The sequence below is a fragment of the Pipra filicauda genome, unplaced genomic scaffold, assembly GCF_003945595.2.
Source record: "Pipra filicauda isolate LSUMZ 115617 unplaced genomic scaffold, ASM394559v2 scaffold281_size1565311_pilon, whole genome shotgun sequence".
Classification (NCBI taxonomy): Eukaryota; Metazoa; Chordata; class Aves; order Passeriformes; family Pipridae; genus Pipra; species Pipra filicauda.
In genome coordinates this window covers 1414381-1437958 of record NW_024104400.1, presented here as the reverse complement: position 1 = coordinate 1437958, position 23578 = coordinate 1414381, and the positions used below count along the sequence as shown (strand labels likewise).

General features: G+C 40.0%; 1 protein-coding gene across 4 annotated transcripts in view; it reads left to right on the top strand.

Annotated features, from left to right (window-relative positions):
• Positions 1-247: 247 nt before the first annotated feature.
• The window catches only part of LOC113990276 (ribosomal protein S6 kinase alpha-6), a 36384-nt gene continuing 13053 nt past the window's right edge, over positions 248-23578 (top strand). For 3 of the 4 annotated variants that reach the window (XR_005564054.1, XM_027725531.2, XM_027725530.2), the window contains exons 1-12: positions 248-386; positions 8095-8154; positions 11817-11933; positions 14242-14323; positions 15092-15172; positions 15714-15793; positions 18588-18694; positions 18964-19001; positions 19959-20101; positions 20852-20922; positions 22182-22270; positions 22665-22729. Coding sequence is in view for 3 of the 4 variants with exons in the window: in XM_027725531.2 (XP_027581332.1) it covers positions 312-386; positions 8095-8154; positions 11817-11933; positions 14242-14323; positions 15092-15172; positions 15714-15793; positions 18588-18694; positions 18964-19001; positions 19959-20101; positions 20852-20922; positions 22182-22270; positions 22665-22729 (1008 nt within the window). In the remaining variant the exon portion in view is untranslated. Of the gene's footprint in view, positions 387-8094; positions 8155-11816; positions 11934-12355; positions 12372-14241; positions 14324-15091; positions 15173-15713; positions 15794-18587; positions 18695-18963; positions 19002-19958; positions 20102-20851; positions 20923-22181; positions 22271-22664; positions 22730-23578 lie in introns of those variants that run through there. The other variant, XM_039382692.1, reaches the window with a different exon arrangement.

Genomic DNA, 23578 nt, shown 5'->3' with positions numbered 1-23578 from the left:
CCTCACCCCTTATCCCCACTCTCCTCCTCCCAATCCCCCCATCCCCTCTCCCCTCAGCCCCTCCCTCCCGCCGCACCGGTGACGTCACCGCCCGCCCTCCCCCCCCCGTGCCCATGCAGGGGATTCTCTCCGTCCCGCCCTGACGTCATCGCGGGGCCGCGCAGGCCCCGCCCCCGCGGGCCGCCATGTTGGGGGCGTGCGCGGGGCAGCGCAGCGCGGCGCCGCCCCCGCCGGCCGGCAGCGCCCGAGCCCCGCCGCCAGCGCCGCCGGCCCCCGGAGCGGCTGAGCCGCCGCGCCCGCACAGCCGGGACATGGTGCCGTGCGCGCCGCTGGACGACGAGCCGCAGCCCTGCCGCAAAATGGAGCTGTACGTGAGCGGCGCCGAGGTCAGTGCGGGGCGAGGGGGGGGGTGGGGGGGGACGCGCCGGGCCGGCCCCGCGCCCCGCCCGCACCTGCGGCCGGCCCGGCCTGCCCCGGCCGAGCGGGGCTCCGCGGCCGAGCCTCGCTGCCTCCGCGGACCTCCCGCCCTCTTCCGGGATCCCCCTCCGGCCCTCCGCGGTCCCCCGGCCCGGCCCCGCTCGGCCCTCCCGCGCCGCCCGCCCCCGTGCCGGGCTGAGCCGCCTCCGAGCCCCGCGGCGGCCGCGGGCCCGGCGCTGCCCCGGGCGGGCGGGGACACGTGCGGAGGTAGCGGGACTCGGCCGGGGAGGCCGGGGCTTTGTGTCGCCCCCCCCCGTGTCACAGGTGTCCGGCCCCGCTCCGCGCGAGCTCGCTTTGGTGGCCGTGGAAAGTTACTTTAAGTTCTGCCGAATATTTGCGCGTGTTATCTTGGCTGCGCGTCCAGGTAGGTTGTCGCCGGAGAGGTCCCTTTGCCTCCTCCTTGGATAACTACACGTTAATTATCACACACACGTTCTCTCAGCGGAGAGAACGAGGAGTGCTTGAGTGAGCTTTGGATGCTTAAACGCTGAATAACTAACTGTACATTAATTATCACACGCACAGCGAGCGGAGAGAACCAGGAGTGCCTGACTGAGGTACAGGAGTGCCTGAGTGAGCTTTGAATGCTTAAACGCTGAATAACTAACCATACTTTAGTTATCACACGCGCAACGAGCAGAGAGCCAGGAGTGCCTGACTGAGCTCTGGATGCTTAAACGTGTTTAAAAACCGGGGAACATCTCCTCGGTATTGCTTAGCACTCGAAGTGCTTCCATCAGCAAGCACCAGACGCTGTTTAAAAGGAAATAAAAAGGTAAAGGTGGTTGTGTTGCAACGATCTCTGTGCCTCAGCAGAACGTGGTGCTCGGGTATTAAAACTCTTGCACTTTGAAATCAGAAGCGTGGGATTGCGTATCGAGTATCGTCAGGTATGACAAATAAAAGATTGCACCGAGGTCTGTTAGACACACAAAAGATGTTATCTAAATAAAGCTGCTTCAAACTGGTCAGACTTGCTTTCTGGGATGCAGCAGACCTTATTGGAAGTAAAAAGGTCTGTGGCAAAATCACGTCTAAGTACAAAGTGTGCAAAACAGGCATAAGGTAGAGTTTTGGGACGAGTGAAAGGATGTCCAATTGAATTTTTATGCTCTGATAAGATTTCATATATATAAAGGGAAAAAAAACAAATCTCTTAGCGTTTTTAATATTTGTGGTTTTTTGGTACCACTTCCAAGTACAATAATTACTGGACATGCATTTTTACACTGTGGCTGCTACGCTTTAATATTTTAAAATATTCTAATGATCTAATAGTACTTTGATGCAGTCCCTGTACCTTAATATTAGAGAAATCCTAATTATGTTAGTGAAGCTACAGGATTAGAAAGTCAGCAGAAGTATTAAGGCTTATTTATTTGTCTTACAGTTTGTAAAAATAGTGTGTTGTAGTTGAGGTATGAAACTTAGTGAAAGTCTGAGAACTCTCTTGGTCCTGCTGATCTGTTCTTCAGGAATATAGTTGTTGTTCTTAACAATACTTGCTGTCATAACCCTTTCCATAAGTGCATCTCAGGGATGTGCTGTATTTTTCACTTGTTGGATTTTCACATTCACGTGGTTTGGGGATTTAGCAAGGCGTATTTTACGTTAAAATGAATTTTGGTTTGGAGTTTCACTTTTAAATTTATAGAGTTAACTGTAGCCCATAGTCCTTGTATTGGCAGAGAGATCTCGGGGACCTGGGCCGTGCTGGAACTGCAGTCAACAGAGTTACTGTGAAACAGGTTTTTATTTTGAAGATTAACTTGTGCTTCCTGGTGTTCATCTGTTATGGAATAGGAAAAACCTGAGGAGTCTGTTAACTAAATTGAGGATTATTAGGAATAAGTGCATTTGCAGTAGCACTTGTGTTGCCTTGAGTAAATACAGTTGGCGAGGGAAGGATGTGATCTTGAAGCACCAAAATTTTTCCTACCATCAAGTCACAATAACAACATGAACTTTTGGAAGAAATTATTGAAATTTAAGATTGGATTATTCTGCCCTTTTTTGGGAGGGTCCTCGAAGTGCTGAGGGTTTGGGGCTGAGCACTGTGCTGTTCCTGTCTGTCCTTGTATTCCTGTGCCTGTCACCTGTGGAGTTTTGTGACTCTGGGAATTCCCTAAGCCCGGGTAGGAAGAGTTGGTGTCGTGCTGTTTAAGCTTCAAACATCCAGTGAACTTCTTTCCTCCTGAATATTGGATTAATAAGCATTTTCATGGTAGTAAAAATAGGCGTGAGGGTGTTGATTATAATCAGCTGTTGTAGATTATTAAAATGTGATTACAGTCTACAAAGAAACAGGAAAATAATGGTTCACATTGTATTGATCAAGCTGCGTGAAGTGCAGAAGTACTTGGAATTGGGCAGAATATGGTAATTTGGGTATTTTCTGCCCACTGGACAGGGAGGATTGCATTTCACAGGACTGTGTAGTTGACGTAAGCACATGCTGTGTGCAATCCAGGAATACTGGGAATTGCATAAATGCAACCTCGCACTCAAATACTTCTTTTTGCAAGAAATACCTCAGAAACCAGTTGCTTAATTGCCTGGTTGTGACAAGGAAGACAAAGCTGAAACAGCAAAGTGCCTGAAAACTCAAATATTCTGCTGGAAGACTGGGCTGCACTGTAAGTTGGTGCCCTCCCAAAGGCACGCTCAGGAGCTGAGCTGTGCTGCTGTTGTGCAGGAGCTGCTGCCCGTGCCAGGTGAAAGAAATACATCTTTGATTTCGGGCAGTGTTTTCAGTGCATCCTCCGGAGCATGTTGGGAGCCTGGTCTGTCAGAGGCCACTGAATTTTGTCAGTGTTGGGGGTTGCATAACTCCTTTGTGAGTAATTACTGGCAGTGACGTGGATGACTCAGCTACCTAGTTGTGCATCTCCGAAAATCTTCACAACCCCGTGGTGTTACCTTAAGGAAAGAAAGTAAAAGTGCTGCCCCTAATTTGAATGAAGTGCCCTCAGCCACTGCAACAATTTTAGAAAGACTTTTCAGAACAAGTTGCCTTTAAAAGAAAAAAAAAAAAGTATGCTCATTAATGCTCTTAAAGGGAAAACAATGAGTGTCTTTATGCATTGAGAAGTGCTGCAATGCAATAATAATGATTTTCTGGTTTGGAATACCACTTTTAAAGGTAATTTTGGAAATGTGCTGTGGTATTCTGGGCTCTAAGAGGAGCCAGTGGGCTGTTGCAGGTGGCTCACCTTGCTTCCTGCAGGATACTTTTGGAGAGACTTCACAATAACCCTAAATCCAAGGAGTTATGTGATTTGTTAATTCATAATATATAGAATTTTGGTCTTTATGTAGATGTACTTCTTTACTACATTAAGAATAAAATTTGAAGTATGTTGTTTTCATCAAGTTTAAATCTTACCCTTTTCCAGAATTACCTGCCATTAAACATGATTTTGAGGCTGCCCTTTGATTCTGGAGTTACAATCATAAAGATCTCAAGTGCTTTGGTAATTCAGTGATCCCTGTGCTTGGGGTCAGGTTTGTGTCTTGTCAGAGCTGTAACTAGTTTGAGGCACACGTAATTCTGATATCTCATAATGGGAAGGATCAAAATGTTCCCTTAAAACCAGTAATTATATGTGGCTGAAGGTTTGGTGTCCTGGCTGAATGTATGATTTATTTGCCATAGGAAAAGAGCTTTATAACTTTCCCTCGTAATTGATTATGGGTTTCAGTTTTTTTAATTTATTTTATTATAAGGCAGGTTGTTTTATCTTCCTCTGTCAGTTGGTGTGTTAAAGAGTGCATGAGAATAGTGGAGAAGAGTTGGGGATGTTTCATAGGAAGATCATGTGTCTTTAAGCTTCAGTTTTGTTCACACTGACTTTTAGATATTTAAAAAAAAAAATAATAGAACTCCTCACCTTTTTGGCTGTGCACAGAACCCTCACATTCCTCAGAGCTATCCCAGGAATTACTCAGTAGGCCAGTGTGTTGCTAATTAAGTTAATGATTGAAACTCTCTATAAATGTAATTAAGAATAAATGAGGAACAAATGTAATCGTCCTAACAGGATTTTTGTTCAAAGGATTTGTTTTCGAAGTCTTTTTGAAATAATTGGGGTTTCCAATGTAAGCTTCCACTGGAATATTTTGAAATAAGTGTTTGAGGTGGTACTTCTGTCTGTGGGGAAGGGAACTAGTTAGTCCTGTGTTCATTTGGGAGAATTAAGGTGCAGGTCTGCTGTTGCTGGCAGTGACTTCCCAAATGGAAGGAGGAACTGTGGAGGAATCAGGAGCTTTTGGTGATCCTTAGGCAGAATTTTACCCGTTTGAAGCCACCAAGATTTTATGGAAGTGGAACATGCTTTCCACTTCTAATAATTGTGTGATGATAAAATTCCCAGTTCTGCTTTTTCTAGAACATTTTTAATTCTGTTTGAATGCCTAAATGAAAACCTGTAGGAACAGGGCAGGATGAACCAGCTTTACACCTTCTCCTGCTTTTCCTTGTGGTTTGGCATTTTTGCTGACCTTTGGCTTCTTTCAGCCAAACCATCACACATTTACCACCTAAGTGGCCAAAACATCCTTAATATGGGGGGGAAGAGGGTTCAAATCTTTGGTAACACTGGGATTCCTCTGTAATTATCTGAAGGAAAACATGTGCAATAGTAGGTAAGCCTTTTAGCAGCCCACAACGCCCTTTGGATATTCTCCCAAGGGAATGGGGTCTGGTCCTGGCTGGTCATGGGATCCAGGGCAACTATTTAAATCAGGAGCAGTTGGAACTCAGAGCATTGGCTCCCTGAACCTGCACCTCTGGAAAAGTAAGTTCTTCCCTGCCAGGTGGTCCGACCTAAGCTTGGAGCTCATCTATTGACATAGTTTCTTTTGTTATTTTATATTAATCAACAATGTCAAGCACTTTCTGTAATTTCCTAAAGTTGCATTTGGAAAGATTGTCCCTGTTTGCTAAATGTCTGAGTTTCAAGATGTGTTTTCATGGAAGTTAATATTTAAAATGTTCAGTTGGTTGTAGGACTTTGGCAGCACTGAACCGTAAAATGATTCGAGGATGAAGGAATCTCTTTAGAATCATAACCTGGCTTCTTCAACTGTTCTCTTTACAGAGATCTGTGTTTCTATTGGTTAATAAGAATTTAAGTTTTTGCATTCATAGATATTTAGTAATATAAGTAATTACTTAGAGGTCAAAATAGTTGTGTTCTACGTATGTTTGTGCATAAATATTCATGATTAAATCAGTAAAAGGAGTTGCACTTTGATTGAGGAAGCTGAATTTTCCCACCTCTGCTTTCCACAGAGGTGGGAAATAAGTACTAATTGTCACTTTTCTTTTTGCCTAATAAGGGGGACAGTGGAAACTTCTAGTCACTGCAACTTGTACAATATAAGTAATTGAACAGTAAAGATTTAATTTTTGCCATTGACTTTTTTAATTGAATGACTAAAACTACTTGAGTTCCAACAGGTTTGTTGTGTTTTGTTACTTGGTTTTTTTTTTTTCTTCTTTCTTAATGGACAGTGACCAGGGTTCACAAAGAAATAAGGCAGAAGTGTAGTTGTTATATTAAGTAATAAAAGTAGATTCCTGCCCTTGAACATGAAATTCTTTGGAGTAAAAGTTGGCAGGTGTCCCAGTCTGTATCGGAAGAGAGAGACTGGGCAGGAAAAAACAAACACAATCCAAGGAGCAACAAAGAAGGGGAAAAGTGTACAATAGGAAATTGTTAATTAAGATGATTGCCTGCCATAAAAAATCCAATAACTTACTGTATTTGATTTGCCAGCAGGTTGAAAGTATGGTTGTATGGTGTCCTCAGGGACAAAATAGATCAAATAACACACTGATTTTTGGGTTCGAAACCCCATTTTTTGTGGCTGATTGCCTGTTTTGCTGTTTTCAGTGTATATACAGTTCTTCTGGCTGGAAGTGTTGCTTCCTGAGATAAAATGTAACAAAATTTGGAAAATATTAACCATAAAGAAAGAAAGAAAAGGTGAAATGTGCACTAAATTTGCTTCAAAATAAAGTCCGTGAATGACAAATGAGGCTCTTGAGTGGAAACCCCTTTTATTACTAGGTCCAATTAAGTTTTTTGGACAGTTTTGGTGGGTCTCACATGAATTCACACCTGAGTGTAATCTCATGATACTGTGAAAACAAATTATATGGCATCATCTGAAGTGAGGTTGGAGGTCAGAGCTGGGCTGAAATTTGGTGTTTTTCGTGAGGTATTGAGTTAATTCACACAGTAACAAGGCACAGTGGGTGTCTCACCCCTCCCAGCATCTAGTTTGGAAAAATAAATATTTGGGCAAAAAAAGGAAATAAATGATGTCAATTTGTAGCATTTGTAGTACTCAATTCAGGGTAATGGGTGAGTGATTTTAAGCCTATAGAAATAAGGGGGGTAATAGAGGAGAGATGGATGATGAACATGGGTTGAACATACCAGGGCTTGGTTAAACTGGATGAGGGTATAATCCAAAAATAAGTGCCGGTGTCTTGACGCAAAAATTAGAGATTTAATTTTATCAAAGTCATTAACTTATGAATTAGCTGTTAAAAGCTCCAGTTAAAATCAGGAGTGTGTAGCAGCAGTGGAAGTGGTTGAGGTTTGCTGGGGTGGTACCAACCTGCCTCTCCAGCCCTTCCTGTTCATCCACATTTGGGGATTGGTTTAAATAGGGGCATGGTCTGGGTGGCATTTCCAGAGTCTCTGTGGTCCTGTGTTTTACCAATTCCCATATTTTGGTATCTTAGGCAGGGATTTTAGATAAATTCAGAAGTACAACAACAACAAAAAAGTCATTACCCAGTCTAAGAACTTAATGGTTCAACTTCTTATTTCAGTAAAAAAATATTGTTTGAATTTCCTTCTTTTATTTCTGATATTTTGGGGTGAGATCTGTGCCACATAAAGGTAGTGATGCTGAACAATACACATATAAAGTAGCAGGTTTTACTAGCAAAATCCACAATGGGATTCACCCATTTTTGTCAGGTATTTCCAGTTTTTAATTAATGCTTTGCATGTCTGAGCAGAGCACATCCTTCATATTTCTGAGGTTTGGTATTTTTTTACAGTTTCAGCATTGAATTGTTCGTTTCTTAGGGAGAGCTTTAACTTTTAAACTTTTTTTTGTTGCAACCCTGGACTTGCTGTTTTCAAAAAGACTTGAAATCGCTTGTGAATCTTTTCAAACTGCAAATTAATTTTTATCGTGAGATTTTAGGGTTTTAGGTCTCTGAAAAACATCTGTACGCAAACTTTGTGCATAACAGGGATTTTATATGAGTGTCATCTTGTATGGATGGTGTCTATAGCTTTTAAAGAAGGAATTTTAAACTAATTCCAATTAAATAACACTGACATAATAATAATTATAGCATTTACAAAGGGATATACTAAATGATACATAAGGGAGATGCTAAATATAACTACTGAGTAGTAGTGTTTGTTTGAAACTACAGTTTTAAATTAGAGCAACAAGAACATGAGTTTTCACTTGTGTGCTCTGAAATGTAAATTGGTCAAATGAGGAACTCTGTTAATTTGAAATTGTTGTGTTTTAATGTTGTTTTTTTCTTTCTTTTTTTCTTTTTCTCCTTCCCCTCTCCAGCTAAATGGCCTTAAAATGGCAGATGAGCCCATGGAGGAAGGTGAACCATATTCCTACCACGTAAGTGTGTTTGGTATCTGTTCACTTCAGACACTCAGTAGCATAACTTGCTTTGGAAATAAAATTTATGCGTTCCCTGCTCTCTAATAACTTTTGAACCCATCATTTTCTTTGACCAAGATCTGAAGAGACTCTTCAGTCTCAAAGATGATTTTGGAAATTAGTACTTGGGTAGAGGCTTTAAGTGACTTGTTTGGGAAAATCTGCTGCGTGAGGCAGAGCTTTATGGAAAGATTCCGTGTGCTGGAGAGCCTCAGAAAATGCTCAGGCCACCCTTGAACCGTTTATACAGATGCTTCATGTTGCTCTTGCTGCACTGTCATCTGCTCTTCCTTTGTGTTTTTAATACATTCAGACCTCAAAGGTCCTTAATTCCTGCTGGTTTAGAACAGAATTAATTTTTACACCAGTATGTTAATTTTTGCTTTTATGTAGAAATACCCCAGATAAGCCCTATTGAGCATGATTTTTGTCCAGTGCCTCGGTGATGTGTGTATTTGGGAGATGCTGAAGGTGAGTGTTCTGTGTGCTGGCTAAACCTGGGACTAAACTTCACCCTAATCCTGTGTGTGGTGAAACACCCAACTTTGCAAGGAGGAATTGGACATCGTTTTTCAACACAGCCATCCTTATGTTTTTGATCAAAATCATAAAGAGGGTGTCAGGTATCTCTTGCCCAGAGAGGTGGTGGTCTCCCCATCCCTGGAAGTGTCCAAGACCAGGCTGAATGGGGCTTGGAGCAACCTGGGCTAGTGGAAGGTGTCCCTGCCCATGGCAGGGGTGGCACTGGATGAGCTTTCAGTCCCTTCCAACCCAAACCAGTCTGGGATTCTATAAGTAAATCTTATTGCCAGCTGTAACCACTGCTTTGTGTTGCAACAACTTTTGTAAGTAAGGGATTTGGAGAATAAACTCTTGGGGATAGAACCATGTGGTGCCTGGACATTTCCTGGTGTGGAGCAGTAAATAAACAGTGTCAGAGCTGCCTCACATGCAGCAGGGAGAGCTGAGCACTGGCTTGTCTGTCTTTTCTGCCTTTCACTGTTCTTCAACCAGGAGCAGGATGTTGCTGAGCTTGTTTGTCGGGTGCTGGAGCCACATCCCAGAGAGGCTGTAACAAGTCAGGTGGCACAAAGCCACCCGGTGTTCCTTTGAGCACTTTGGCTCCTGGAGAACCTGCTGGGAATAGTTCCCTCTGGTGCAAGGCTCGGTGGGAGCTGGTACCTCAGCTCAGAAATAATCTGCTGCTCGAGCAGCAGAGCACAGAATCAGATAACCAAATCTTGCAATTTGTGGAGGCCAGACTAGAAATGAAAATGAAACTGGCTGGTGGCTGTTCAGCTCTTTATCTGCTCGGTTCTTGTCGAGGTCTCTTTATACTTCAGTCAGGCCAGTTTTTAGTACCTTAATGCTGGTTAAGTAGGTGAAATTACATAGACATCTTTTGTGAAGATAAAACACTTTTTATAAGGAAAATAACTCATTTCATCCATCTCAAGTTAGTCTTTATTTGCATGGAAAACATTTTTCTCCCGAGTTCACATTCAGAAATACTCTCAGTCTCCGCAGCAACCACGTGTGATGTCACAGGCTAATGACTCGAGGTGGGTGATAAACACCGGAGAGGGTGAACTCTTAAAGATCTTTTCTCATGCAAAGGTTCCCAGTGTTTAGGAATACAAATTAGGATGGTGAAGAAAAAAGGCTTCTAAATAGAGTATTTACATATTTCTTAGGAAGAACCAGCCATTAAGTCTGTTGTACAACTTGGTGTATAATTAGACAACTTGCTGCTTTCATCAGGTGACTTGAATTGCTGCTGTTCTTACCTGCCTTAAATTAGGCAGTGTTTAAAAAAATAGATGAAAATGAAAAGATAGGTGCATCTTTGCTCTGACTACATATTTGCATAGTCACCAAGATGGATGGAGGAGATGAAGGTGAGGCTTTTGCCCTGGATCTTCAGTGTTTGTCAGCTGGGTTTTGTGACCAGAGAGGGAAATAAAGTAGTTTGGAGTGTGACTTAGAGAATGAACGTTGTTTCCAGCAGTGCCTTGTGTTCAAACCTACCTTTGTGTGGGAAGCAGGCGGAACAAACAGGCCTTTCCCAGAAAGAGAGTGAAATAAGAGATAGAGGGGAGGGGAAGGACTCGTGTGCTGGACTACACTCTGTGAATACACCAAGATATGTGTTTGAACTCTTTCTTTTTCCCTCTGGACAAACAAAGCAATTAAGGCAGAGGCAGTTAATGCAGTGTGATGATTGCCTCTTTTTTTACCTTTAATTATTGCAGTAAGTATGGATGAATTTAGGTGATCTGATTTCTAGACTGAATTTCTGTGTAAACCCACTTAGAGAATTTCATCCAGGTGCTTCTGTATCAAGCCTGAAAAAGCTGATGATGAGTTTTAATTCACATTCTTGGGCAGCAAGACTTTCTATAGTCAACCTGACAATAGAAATGTTATACAGAATGAATATAGAATGATGTTCTTTCTGAAAACCAAGCGTTTCATCAAGTGGTCAGGCCTTTCTCTGGTGCTGTTTGCACTTGTCATCCAGGGACAGTAACACACAGGAGGTTGGTTGAGTGTTTCTCTGGGTCTCTGCTAAGAGAATCTGTCAAGGTGAAGACCTTAAAGAGAGGTTAGGAGACAGCTAATAATAATTTGGATGCCCCAAAGGTGAAGTACTGCAAATCAGCTGGGAGTTTTTTTGTGATTGGGTTGTGTAGAAGTTTGTTGATATTCTGTGTAGGGCTGAGAGGTGCTGTTCCTTCTCTGTGCAAGCTGTTGTAGGTCTTAGCACGTAATTTTGAATTTCAAGGGTGCTTATTTTGCCATCTCACTCGTTTTTGCTCCCAGCAGCTTCTCTTACACCATAAAAGCTGCAATACATCATCAGATTTGTTTTCATCATGAATGTTTGTCTTTGCACAACTGGAGCTGCTTTGCTCAAGATGAGAGGGACATGGAAAAGTCAACAGAACATTAAATCACTCACCTACCTCAGAATTACCCTCATGAAGGAGGTCTCCACGCAGGATAATCTTCCCAGGAGCTCTGCACCCAGAACTGTTCTTCTCTTGGGTGCAAGAATTCTCAGAGTCTTTAAGATGACTCACATTTTATTTATGGTCTCCAAACGATGCGTGTTCCTCAAGCTACAAATGGATGGCCAGAGTTATTATTTGCTGCCGTGAAAAGCAATAATTACCCTAAATGATGAAATTCAATTTGGCTTTCATTAAGACTTATTTCAGGAAAGGGAAAGATGAGAAGAGTAATCACTGGGAAAACTAAGGGCTGCTGAAGAGAAGTGAAGCACAGAAGTCTTGGTCGAAAAATCTGTACATTTATCCCTGTCATGGACAAAAAAAAAGCATTTTTGCCGTAGCTGAAATATTTCTGGCAAAAGGAAATGGGCATTCTTTGAGAATTTTGTTTCAGTTTAGAAAATTTAGATCCATCTATTTAAGAAAGGATGGATGGGAAAACTCTTCATTTGAACAGCTTTCTTTTATGCCTTGTTAGAATTTCAAATCTTTTATTAAGATAAAACCAAACCAAGAGAAAACCCCCAGTATTTACATGCTCTTCTAGCAAGAGTTGGTTAATCCAGGCCTGTTCACTGTTGTATTTTGTTTGCTTTGAAACAACAGGATGAAGGAAGCGTGAAAGAAATTCCTATTACACACCACGTGAAAGAAGGATGTGAGAAAGCAGATCCAGCACAGTTTGAACTACTTAAAGTTCTTGGACAGGGATCATTTGGAAAGGTAAGATGATAAAATAACCTGGGAAACATATTTCAGGTTTTTCATTTTGCTGTATCTGTCAAGTGATCTGCAGCTTAAAGACACTAAGTGAACAATTATTCAAATAGCAAAGAGAAGAAATATGGCAGCTTTGTTACAATAATTTCTTTCTGTAATGTGCCACTTGGTGTCACATTGCAGAAATGAAATCTAATCTCAGTCACTAGTTTGAAACAATAGTAGTTGAAATATTAATCCAAGTGTATAAGAAGGTAATTTATTTTTTAAAACCAGACTCAAACTAGATCTTTTGCAGCACATACAAAGTAGTCAGTCAGTTTTACATATGTTTCCATATTCCTTTTCTTCTGCTGGTTCTGTGTGTTTAAGCAGGAACAAACCTCTGCATGGAATTGAATGAAAGAGGAAAAAACCAGACATTAGGAAGGCATTCTGTGAGTAAGTGATAGTGTAGACTTTTAAATATTTCTTAATGTTTTACAGCTTAAGAAAACATTTCTTTATCTGGTAATGTTGGTTGCCAACTCCCTCATACACTTCTCACTGTCAGAACCTAAAAGGCCTCCTGTATTTATTACTCCTGAGTTGAGATGTCCTAAGCTGTCTCAGGGTTTAGCACATCTTAGCCCTGACTCAGACACATTTTACTTCCCAGAGTTCAGGCTTTTGAAACCTGGCAGTGCTTGGCTCAGGAACCAGCTTTAGGAGCTGGGTGGTGACTGCACAGAGATCTTTCTATCTCTGTTGCTTTCCATTGGAAAGAGAAAACAAACAGGGAAGATCAGTGGCTGTTGCCTTCGTGGTGTTTTGTTTTCCCTTTCCAGTTCCTACTTCCCAGGGCCCTTCCTTTGGGTTTGGCAAACACCAGGTTGGTTTGCTGCAGCCTGGTTTTGACATTAGGGCAGGATTTAACACTTGCACAGAAATAAAGGGTTAAACTTGTCCATCACTGAATTTCTCTCTTCATACTTTGATAACTTTCCAAGGCAGATATGTGGGGTTATGGAGACTTGGTCTGCAAATTAAATAAATCAGTGGTGCTTCAGTTGTTTTCAGTGGCAGCTGTTTTGGGCCTTATCAGCTAAAATTTGTGACTTGTACATGAAGTCCTTACATCCTCACAAGCTGCTAGTTATTAAGCACTAAAATATTTGTATGTGCTTATTATTAATATTTACTTTTATAATTGTGATTGTGTTCATCTACAGATGTTTTCTTAGTTGCTGGTGTTCAAATTACTCCCTTTATTTGAGCATCATGACCTAAGAGGAGAACAGTGCTGTAGGTCAGTCATTGGGCAAAACTTCATAGAACAAAAGACCTGATAACCTTGAAATATGATGACATTTTTCTTCTAACCAGAGCTTAAAATAAAAACAACCCTCTCCCAACCATGTCCAATTTAGTCAGTGACAGTGTTTGAATTTCTGATTGTAGAATGGAAAATTTGACAAGATTATGTTAAAAATACATACAATTTCTAGATAGTTAATAATTTCTAACAAAGTATATGTGTAAATAATCCACTGCTAATGAAAGTCTGAATAAGGTGAGATCAGAGAGGCAATTTTGGGGAGCTCTTGGCTCTCTCTTGTGACTTGTACATTGTTTTTTACAGCAGAAACATTCTTCTTAACTAATAATTGCTCTTAAAAGAACAGCAGTTTAAGAACAGAAGCACCTACCAAGCCATTTTGTCAATTGAAAAACCCAGGAGTTTGAATATTAGTAGAGATTCCTGTATTTGGAATGTGTTATTTTATCTCATATTAGGCTTTTCTTAGTGTCAAGTTATGTTCCATCTATCTTTAAAACTCTCCTGGAAAGAACAGAGTGGAAAAACCTGTTGGAGTTGCTATTCCAGAGGGAAAGGGTGCTTTGATCTTAAATGATGAGGTTTCCTTGCTTTCATCTCACCACTTGTACAGAATTCATTAATCAAACCCATTCCATGTTTGAGACTTTGGGTCTTAAATCACAAAAAAAATCTCTTGGGACGTGGCAGAGGAGCCAGAATTGTCCTTGTCCCAGAAAATGATAGAAAGAAACAAATTTCTCTAAATGATTATTTGATAAATAAGGAAGGAATCTGTAGTTTCTGACCACTGTGATAATTCAAAGAGCTTGGTGCTGCTGCAGCTCTAATCTGATTAAGGAAATGCAATTTTGTTCTTCCTTGAAGGTGTGTGCTCAGGAAAGAACACTGAAAACTGCCTGGAATTAATAGGAGCTTTGCAAATGCTTTGTGAAAGTTGATATTTGATTACTCAGCTTGCAGTAATTTTAAAAATGGGCTTTATCTTGCCAGGTCTTCCTTGTGAGGAAGATAATTGGTCCTGATGCTGGGCAGCTTTATGCAATGAAAGTATTGAAAAAAGCTTCTTTAAAAGGTATGTGTGTGTCTGAATTGCAACTTGAAAACATGGCTTTTGGTGCACCTGTATTTTAAAAGGTTTCTTTAATCTGAAATGTTTGTCAGTGAGTTCATACCAGTAGCTTTTTTCCAGGCTGACTTGTGAGTTCATGTTTAAGAATTATTTTAAACCTGGCCAGGTAGCTTTAATTATGTGGTCAAAAATACTCTTTCAAAGTATTAAATTGCATTATTTAATTCTGGTTAGGTTTTTTTCATTATATGAAAACAAATTAATTTCATAAACAGTTCTCCTTTTGTCTTTTTGTTATGTTCATACTTTGCTGTGGTTAAAATTCAGTCATTCCCTCTCGTTCTGGGAGCCAGAGCCAGGAGTATTTTGGCTTTCAGGAGACACTTTAATGGGTGCAGGTCCACTGTGTGTGAATAGAGACTGTTATAGTTGAAGAGGGAAAAGTATAAGAAAATATATATTCAGTACAGATAGTTAATTCAGAAGTTGATGCTGAAATCTAGATGGGAGCTTTTTTCCTGGGAAGTAGTGTGGATTATCACCAAATACTGGGATGTGTTGGGAAAATGATGACAATGAGGAAGCTGCAGCAGGGAAGGAAATAGAGTTTTGAATGTGCTTTGAGGAGACTTAAACATTAAAAAGAAATAAGGTGCAAGGAAAGATATTCTTTAGATAGTAAAGCCTTTCCACGTGCCCATTTCTGCTCTGTTTGTCTTGTGCCAAATGTATTTGTTTCATTCTGGTCTCTTCTTTTCTTCTCGCCCCCAGTTCGGGATCGAGTTCGTACGAAAATGGAGAGGGACATTTTAGTAGAAGTAAATCATCCCTTTATCGTCAAACTGCACTATGGTGGGTATATATGTTTATTTTTCTTGTGCTACACTTCCTTTCATTACTTGAAGGCACGGCTGCTCTTGTTCTTCCTCATTTTTTTGGTAGGGTCCAAGTTAAGTTCTAGTAACTTTAAATCACAGGGCTTAAAAAACAAAAAAAGGAATGTAAATACACACCTGCATAAAAGTTTTAGGTGAAGTTCTCCTGAAATTAAAGATTTGGCAAATTCTTACAAATTCAGCAGAGATTTTTTTTTTTTTTTGCTTTTCTTTGAGTAAAACGAAACCAGAGTAATTAACATCCTTGCTGTTTCCCTGTTTGACAGAGGAGAAATGAAAGAGCAGTATTTTAATCATCTCTCATGACTAAGATTTTCTTCTGTGAAGAAGTGAGGAATCATTCAATAAATTACCTCGTGTGCCGCTGAATTATTTCAGCTCCATAACAAAAGTGTTGCCTGTGACTGAAATTTCCTGGTTGTAAATCACTCAGATCTATTTTGTAGATCAGCTTTGTCACACAACTATTGATTTTTATTCTCTTTTTTTTTTTTAAGCCTTTCAGACTGAAGGGAAGCTCTATTTAATATTGGATTTTCTCAGGGGAGGAGATGTATTCACACGATTATCCAAAGAGGTAAGTACCTAAAATTTTATCTCCACTCTACTCTTAGACAGAGGTTGTTTTTTCTTGGTGTGGGATTGCCTTTTAAAGCCGTTTTCCCCCCATATTTCTTGTCACACTCAAGTTCTTATAACTTAGTTGGGCTTTCCTTACATATTCTAGAATATATTCTGTCCTTAAGAAACCTGAGTGTGTATTGATTAGTAGCCTAAGTTTTAATTTGGTATCTGCAAAGTACAGTTCTTTTGTCTAAAAATGTTTTGTTGCTTGGAAACGTAACTGAAGTAAATGAATATTTAGCACTGAAGAAAGGGGATATTATAGTTCTCCTGCTCTTAGTCAGCTGAGGTGCTCCTGGAATCCTGCAGTCCTGGGAGATTTCTGCTGCATTGTAAAATTTCACGGGGCTGGAATACAAATCCTAATCCTTAATCCCACAAAATGTGAACATGGAGTGGTTTGGAGCCCCCTCTTCTCCCCCAAACTCTCACACACAACTAGACCTTGAATTTTTCATTTCTCTTTCTGTTTTCTGGAGAGAATCCTCAGAGGATGGAATGTGATGCAGCCTGTTGTTATTTTTTTTAAACATTTCCCATCAAATATTTATCACATGTTACCATAAGTGTTATGAACATGTTGAGAGGACTTTTATTTTCTTTTTGCAAACCTTTTATAGAGATCTAAATTTTTAATGGCTCAACAGCTACACAGTAAGAGAGCTTTTCAGTGTTTTCACTGAGCTGTTCAGTGTAAGTCCACTTATATTGCTAAAGCACAGGAAAAGCCACTTTCTTAGATGAGAAAACAATGTTATCTGACTGATTTTTTTTTTTTTCGTGGCACGAAGGAGGTTGTTTATCCCCAGAATGTGAGGTCATGAGATAATTTGGGGTTTTTTTCCCCATATACTTTCTGTAAAAATAAAGATTTCACTTTAGGAACAGGCAAAAGAGAAGGAAGAATTTAAAGGGATTTTTGGTTTTAAGTTTTATAAGAAAGCTGAGCTTGGTAAACAGTGATAATGTCTAAGAATTGAGCTCAAAATTAATTAATCTTGAGGCTAAAATGGCTGTTAAAAGCTTCAAGTGGCCAACTTGTCAAAGGTTATTGGAGCAGTAGGTAGGAAAGAGGTCAAGCTCTGAGTAATTATAGAGGAAATTCTGGTAGAGCAGGAAGAAGAATTCTCTTGCACCAACACAGCTGGGATTATCCAGAATGCAACTGAGATTAAGAGTTACCTAAGGGATGTAAATCTGTCCATCATAACACTTGCTGGGGGTTGAAAGAAGTTCCCTTTGGGAATAAAGAAATCCTAATTGTCAAGTTTTCTCACTGCTGAGGCTCTATGTGGTTTTTTTTGGAAGACTTCAGTTACCTTCTGTGATGACTTTTAAATATTTACTGTGTGTCTAGATATAAAAAAATCAGGTTTTTGTATTGTGGTGGGAAGACAAGGTGATTTCCAAAGTCCATGAAAAAGCCAATGGGCAGTGCACATGAGGGGAAATTCCCCAGGGCATTTCACAAGGATTATTTTAAATGAATTTGGTTTACTGGGATGTTATTGAAAGACTTTGGTCTTTCAAGTCCAACGTGGGTGCAAGAGCTTCAGCTGTGGAAGTGAGACAAGTGTGTAAGGGAGTTTTTATTGGTGACATTTAATGATGTTTAATTTGACACAGGGAACAGCTTTAAATGTCATTATTATGGGGAGATGGGAGATTGCCCTTTAGCATCATTGCATTCTGAGATTTGCATTTTGGCTGCTCCAAGGAGTAATGCCATCCAAGGAGTGAGGACATTACTGTTGCTTTTCTGATGCAGATGCAAACCAGTATCCACAGTGCTCTGCAAAGAAATCCAGGTGCCACTGTGTGGTGTAACAGCTTTATTGTTCCTACAAGGTTAACCCCTGTCATTATGGAAATGAGGGAATATTTCTGTGCCCCTGGACCAGATTACATATGTAAAATTCAAAGTACAGATCAGGGCAGCTCTAAATCAGGGAGCTCAGGGACTTTAATTTAAGCCTTGTTAGGCAGCTCCTGTGCAGCAGAGTGGCTGCACCTCTTACTCCTGCTGCTTTCAACAAATAAGGGAATATTTCACTTAAACCTCACATTCAATCCAGTAATTTAAAGATTTCAAGGTTCTCCAGTAATTTGTAGAACATGACAAGAGCCAAAGCAGCTACAATTTCTGTGTATTAAATTAGAGGCAACCTGTGGAGTATTTGGAAGGGCATCTCTCTCGTGCTTTATAAGCAACATCAGTTTTTCAGTGTCTCACCAGGGTTCTTGAATTTTATTTTTTTTCCTAAGAGCAGAGCAGGTTCTTCAACTCCCACTGCAAATTGTCATTGTTATTTTTAGCGGTGTTTTGGTTTTGCATGCTTTTTTCTCAATTATTTCTATTTTCTCTTTCCTAAATATTGTTAATGTGAATTCAGTCACCCAATACAGCAGCTAAATCATTAAATTTTATGATGCAGTGGAAAACTCTCTTTTTAGGATTGTGCCAGAAGGAGTGCTGGTGGTTAATTACACCAAATATAACAATTAAATTTATTACCTAAAAGTTAACTAAAGCTCTGCAGTAACTGCTGATGTTCTTATTTAAATATTACAGGTAGTTCTTTGTGTAGTTTATAATTAACCTGTGTTAGTAAATAATTTCTCTTGGGTGAATTCATGAATTAGGAGACTGATTTTGAAATTTAGGCAGACAGGACTATATTTTTTTAGATTGCAGTTTTAAAAACTGAAGACAAGATCAGAAGGTAAATCTATACAGTTCTTATTAGGTTATGTTTACAGAGGAAGATGTGAAATTCTACCTCGCAGAACTGGCCCTTGCTTTGGATCACCTTCACAGCTTGGGAATTGTGTACAGGGACCTGAAGCCAGAAAAGTAAAGTAAAATGTATTTTACCACTCTTATGTGTATTTTGCTTGTTGCTTAACGTTTTCCACTGTAGTGATGTCAAAAAATTAAATACATTTTTTGCTAGACTATGTAAACAAATATAAAATATAAAAGTATATTATTTAAATTAAATAATATTCACTTATTAAAGTAATAACAGAAGTTGGATATAATGTTTTTTTAACTTCTATTTAAAATAACTATGTAAACATTGATCTTTATGTGTTTTGGTGAATGTGAATTTTAATTTTCAGCATTTTGCTTGATGAAGCAGGACATATCAAGTTAACAGGTAGGCAACACTCATTAGAACTTTCTGAACATCTTTCTGCATAAGCTTTTTTGTGTGGTTTTGGATTATCACTTTGAAATACATATAAAAATGCAGGAAAAGAGTTCTATGAGGAAAATTAAAATACATCTATTGTAGGAAGTTATGTAAACAAAAGATGATTTGGAAACCAAATTGCTGTGAATTTCTGAAAGCTTTAAATTACTTCTAAGGTGATGCTTTTGTCCTGTAGATTTCATTATATTTTTGGATCTAAAATATTGCTGGTAGATTCCAAGAGAAAAGGAAGTTTTTTAAACTCTCAAAGATTTGATGGAATAATGGTGATGTTTATGAAATTCTGCATGGATCTGTTTAAATTTAATTCAGTCTTAAAATTCTCTCTTCCTTCTGCAACTGGAAATGATAATGGATTATTGATTAGCAATATTTCCCCTATGAAAAAAAGGGATATTTAAGAGCCTCAGCGTGAAAGCTGAGCCAGTATCAAGGACTTCTGTGTTCACTGGCAGGAAAAAAAGGATTCTGGGAATTAAGGAGCAGATATGCAACACTGTTCTTTACTGAACTTGAGTCAGGTTGCAGAACCATGTTGGCTTATGTAACAACAATATTTTTAGTCAGATTTTACTTATTCATCATTCAGTAATACCAGACCATGCAGGCTGTGTTCCCTCTGAAACTCCTTTTTATTTCTGTCCAATTTTTTTGTGTGAGTAAAGGAGGCAGTAGACACAGAAAAAGGGAACTTTTGGTTATCTTAAGGCTCTAAATGTGTAATATTTCAAATATCAAGTTATTTCAGTAATAATATCTGTGGCTGCTTGTCCATTTAATGACTTAGAGAACAGTTTTGGTGATATGTAGTGAACTAATGTCTGTGGTATCTCTAGATATATACTGGTTTTTTCCCTGAAATTCTTTACTGGCTGTGTTCTTGTGATGCTGTTGTTGTAGACTTTGGACTCAGCAAAGAATCAGTAGATCAAGAGAAGAAGGCCTATTCTTTCTGTGGTACTGTAGAGTACATGGCACCTGAAGTGGTAAACAGGAGAGGGCACAACCAGAGTGCTGACTGGTGGTCCTTTGGGGTCCTCATGGTACTGTGCTTTTGCTTCCCTTCCTAAGGTCACAAACACTGCATTGCTCTGAGAGAATGTGGTTTAATGCACTTAGAATAAGCTTGTCCAGTTTTAATTATCAATGCTTGGGTAAGGGGGTGAATTCAATAACTGAATTGCCACTGTAATGGCAACTCGTGTGAATAAAATTGACTTTTCACCTGCTTAGCTCTGTATGGAATCCTTACGAGGCACCATAAAGCTCATATGTGCCTTCCAGACAGTGAAATGCCACTTTGTGTATTTATTTTGCATGTTACTTGATAGTTAAGGGAAAAAACCCATACTTGAAGCCTTGATTTGAAGGAGTCTGAATGGCATTTTGAAGAGTGAGCCTGTGGAAGGAATGCTGGAGTGGAGCAGGGGAATAAGTAACTGCTCCCACTTCTGCCCTTGCTGGGATGCCTCAGAGCATCAGGCTGACAGGTGCAGATTGGCATTAAAAGTAAAGTACTGTTCTAGTATTTATTATTCTTGCAGTTTTTAAAACATGGCAACGTGTGAAACTTGGTTGTGGAGGAGATTTTATTGCCTTCAAGTGGCTTATAAATAGGTGTAAAATGTTCCTCCATCGCCACTAGGTCACCTTGCCACTGTTACCATCGTGTAACTGCCTGGGAGGATTTTAGATTTGTGGCATTTTGATAGTCTTTTCGAAGCTCAGCCTAATGTAGAGATGATGTAGGGAAGAGTACAGTGTTGATTGAGATGAACATTTGTTCTTTCCAGTTCGAGATGCTCACTGGGACCCTGCCGTTCCAAGGTAAAGATCGAAACGAAACCATGAACATGATACTGAAGTAAGTACCTCTCCTTACTCTTTGGGAAGTCAGAAGATGTAATTTTAGACATGTTTTATCAGCTTGTTATAACTCCTTGGGCAACCTGGTCTAGTGGAAGGCGTCCCTTCCCGTGGCAGGGTTGGAACAAGATGGTCTTTGAGGTCTCTCCCAGCCCAAGCCATTTTATGATTCTGAGAGCATTCAGATAAAACAGGAACAAAAAAAATCAAAGCCCCCTGATAAGGTATAGATCCCACATCATAAATACCATTAAGTATCTACAGCAATTAAAATCTTAGGGATGAATTAGTTTCCATTGTAGGTGTGTAATAAAGATAAGAAGGGTACTGTGAGTTAGAGCAGCATTATTTGCACCCCTGTTGTTGTACTCCCTTGCCACTGTTACAGCACACCTTGTTTTGTAAGCAGCAGGTGATGAGGTGTTGCTTTGTGTGTGGATGGATGGAAGGCACTTAGAGGCTCTCAATTCTCATCTTAAATTGCCTCAGTTACAACAGAGGCTGTTGAGCCAGACAGACTGGGTGAACTGGTGCTTAGTGAGTGGAGCTGTTGGGCAAATATGTTCTTGTCTGTGTTTGTGCTCAGCTCACAGAGAGTTTCCCCCAGAGCACATGAGAGCCTTGGGCCTTTGAGGGGGTGATGGGGAAGGGCAGGAGGGAGAAGCTTCATTCCCTCAGTTGGAGCTTGCCCTGAGTATGGGTTTATATGTTACATGTGTGAAGGGAGGGATTAGAGCACGAGCTGCCCCACTTGCAGCTCCCAAGTGGTGCTGCAGTTCTGCAGAGGAATTCCTTGCCTTAGCATAATAGTTTTCATGAAATAAAATAAATGGCAAAGTCAGGGAGCTTTTATATGATGACTCAGTGAGCTACTTGAGGCCCTTTGCTTTAAGAGGAATAGTAGCACTCACTTCAGGGCAAGTAACTGGGATTTGGTGACACTCTTCTGGTGTTGATTCTGGTGTTATGAAAGTATCTTTGAAAATATTTAGGTATTCCTGAAATAATTCTTTTGCTCTGCTTTAGCATAAAGCTTACTTGGGGGGCTCGGTGGTTTTGGTCTGATATGTTCTTTCTTTATTGTTTCTTTTAAACCACACATATAATGTGAAACTTAAAGTTGATGAATTAAATACATGCACTCTACAAGACTTAAGAGTAGATCCTTGATACATCAAACTGTTCAGTTAAAATCTGTGTAGACAGGTTTTAGTAAAATATATTTCTTTCTCTTACTTGTTCTCTGGTTCTTTTTAGAGCAAAGCTTGGGATGCCTCAGTTCCTCAGCCCTGAAGCACAGAGTCTTCTGAGGATGTTGTTTAAAAGGAACCCATCAAATAGATTAGGTTGGTTCATTTATTTGGATCTTTAACTAACTCAACCCAACTACTTTCATTTCAGGCTCTGGGTGATCAGTAATATTTGGGTTTAGATCCCATTTCTTAGCTTGGATCGTGACTTCTGGGTTTGGTAATGAATGATCAGAGCTTGGATCAGTGACTCTTGGTGAGCTTTGGCAGTGGCAGAGCAAAGAATATTTACTCTGTGTTTGTGAGGTTCTTGTATTGTGCCTCCCTGATGAGGTGTACTCTACTAAATCCCATCCTTGGGATATTTCTGTATTTACAATTCATTCAGATAACCACATCTGTGCGGATTTTTTAGAAATGAACCAATTTTTAGTGCAATCTTCAAAGATTTACCCAAAAGTGTGTTAAATACAGTATTTTCTCTGTTCAGGAGCTGGTTCTGATGGAGTGGAAGAAATCAAGAGACATCCTTTTTTTTCTACTGTTGACTGGAATGTAAGTACAAAATGATCTGAATGCTAAAGCCGTTGTTAATTTTCCTGTGTGTTGTAGCATTGTCAGTATTTGCATGTGAATAGGGCCCAGCAAAGTGCAGCAGTGCTGACTGTCACATCCTGGCTGCTGCTCTCATCTTCCTTGGCATCTGGAGCTGGTGTATTTACGGTACAGAGACTATTAATTATGAATTGGGCATTTAATTTTTAAATAATTAAGAGTTGCAGCTTTCTAAAGCTGAAGTTGTCTGTTGGAGCATTTGTAGCTGGGAGAGGATGCTGGTGTTCCCTCTGGGCAGGAATCTTCCTCTGCAGTGTCTGTCTGGTGCTTCCCTGTAGGGCACAACTCCCTGTAATTCTCTTGGATTTCTCTCCAGTTGCCACAGCACATCCCTGTTTTATCAGTCAGATCCCATTCCCAGCTGGAATATTGACTTTGGTGCTCTGAGATGACCCAAAGTCTGTACAAGATCACAACTGTTGCTTAAATTTTTAGCAAACACCTTATGATTTTCCTCTTTGGTTCTCCCATCTTTTGAGATGTGTTTCCCAGAAACACTCAAAAGCAAGATGCTCCATATGAGATAAATCCCCTCTGAAAACCCTCCTTTGCTGTAATTCCTGCAGAAGGGTAGATGGAATAAATAAGATGTTGCTGTGCTGGCAGGACTATCAGACCAATGCTGTGCTCACCTATTTCTTTTTCTTATCCTTCTCTTTTTCTCTTGCATTTATTTCTGAAAAGGTGGTTTTATTTCTGAAAAGCTGTGTTTATGCTGAATCCACCAACAAGAATTTTCAGTAACAGGAAAACTTTACTGGTTTCTGTGAATACACTTTATAAATTGTT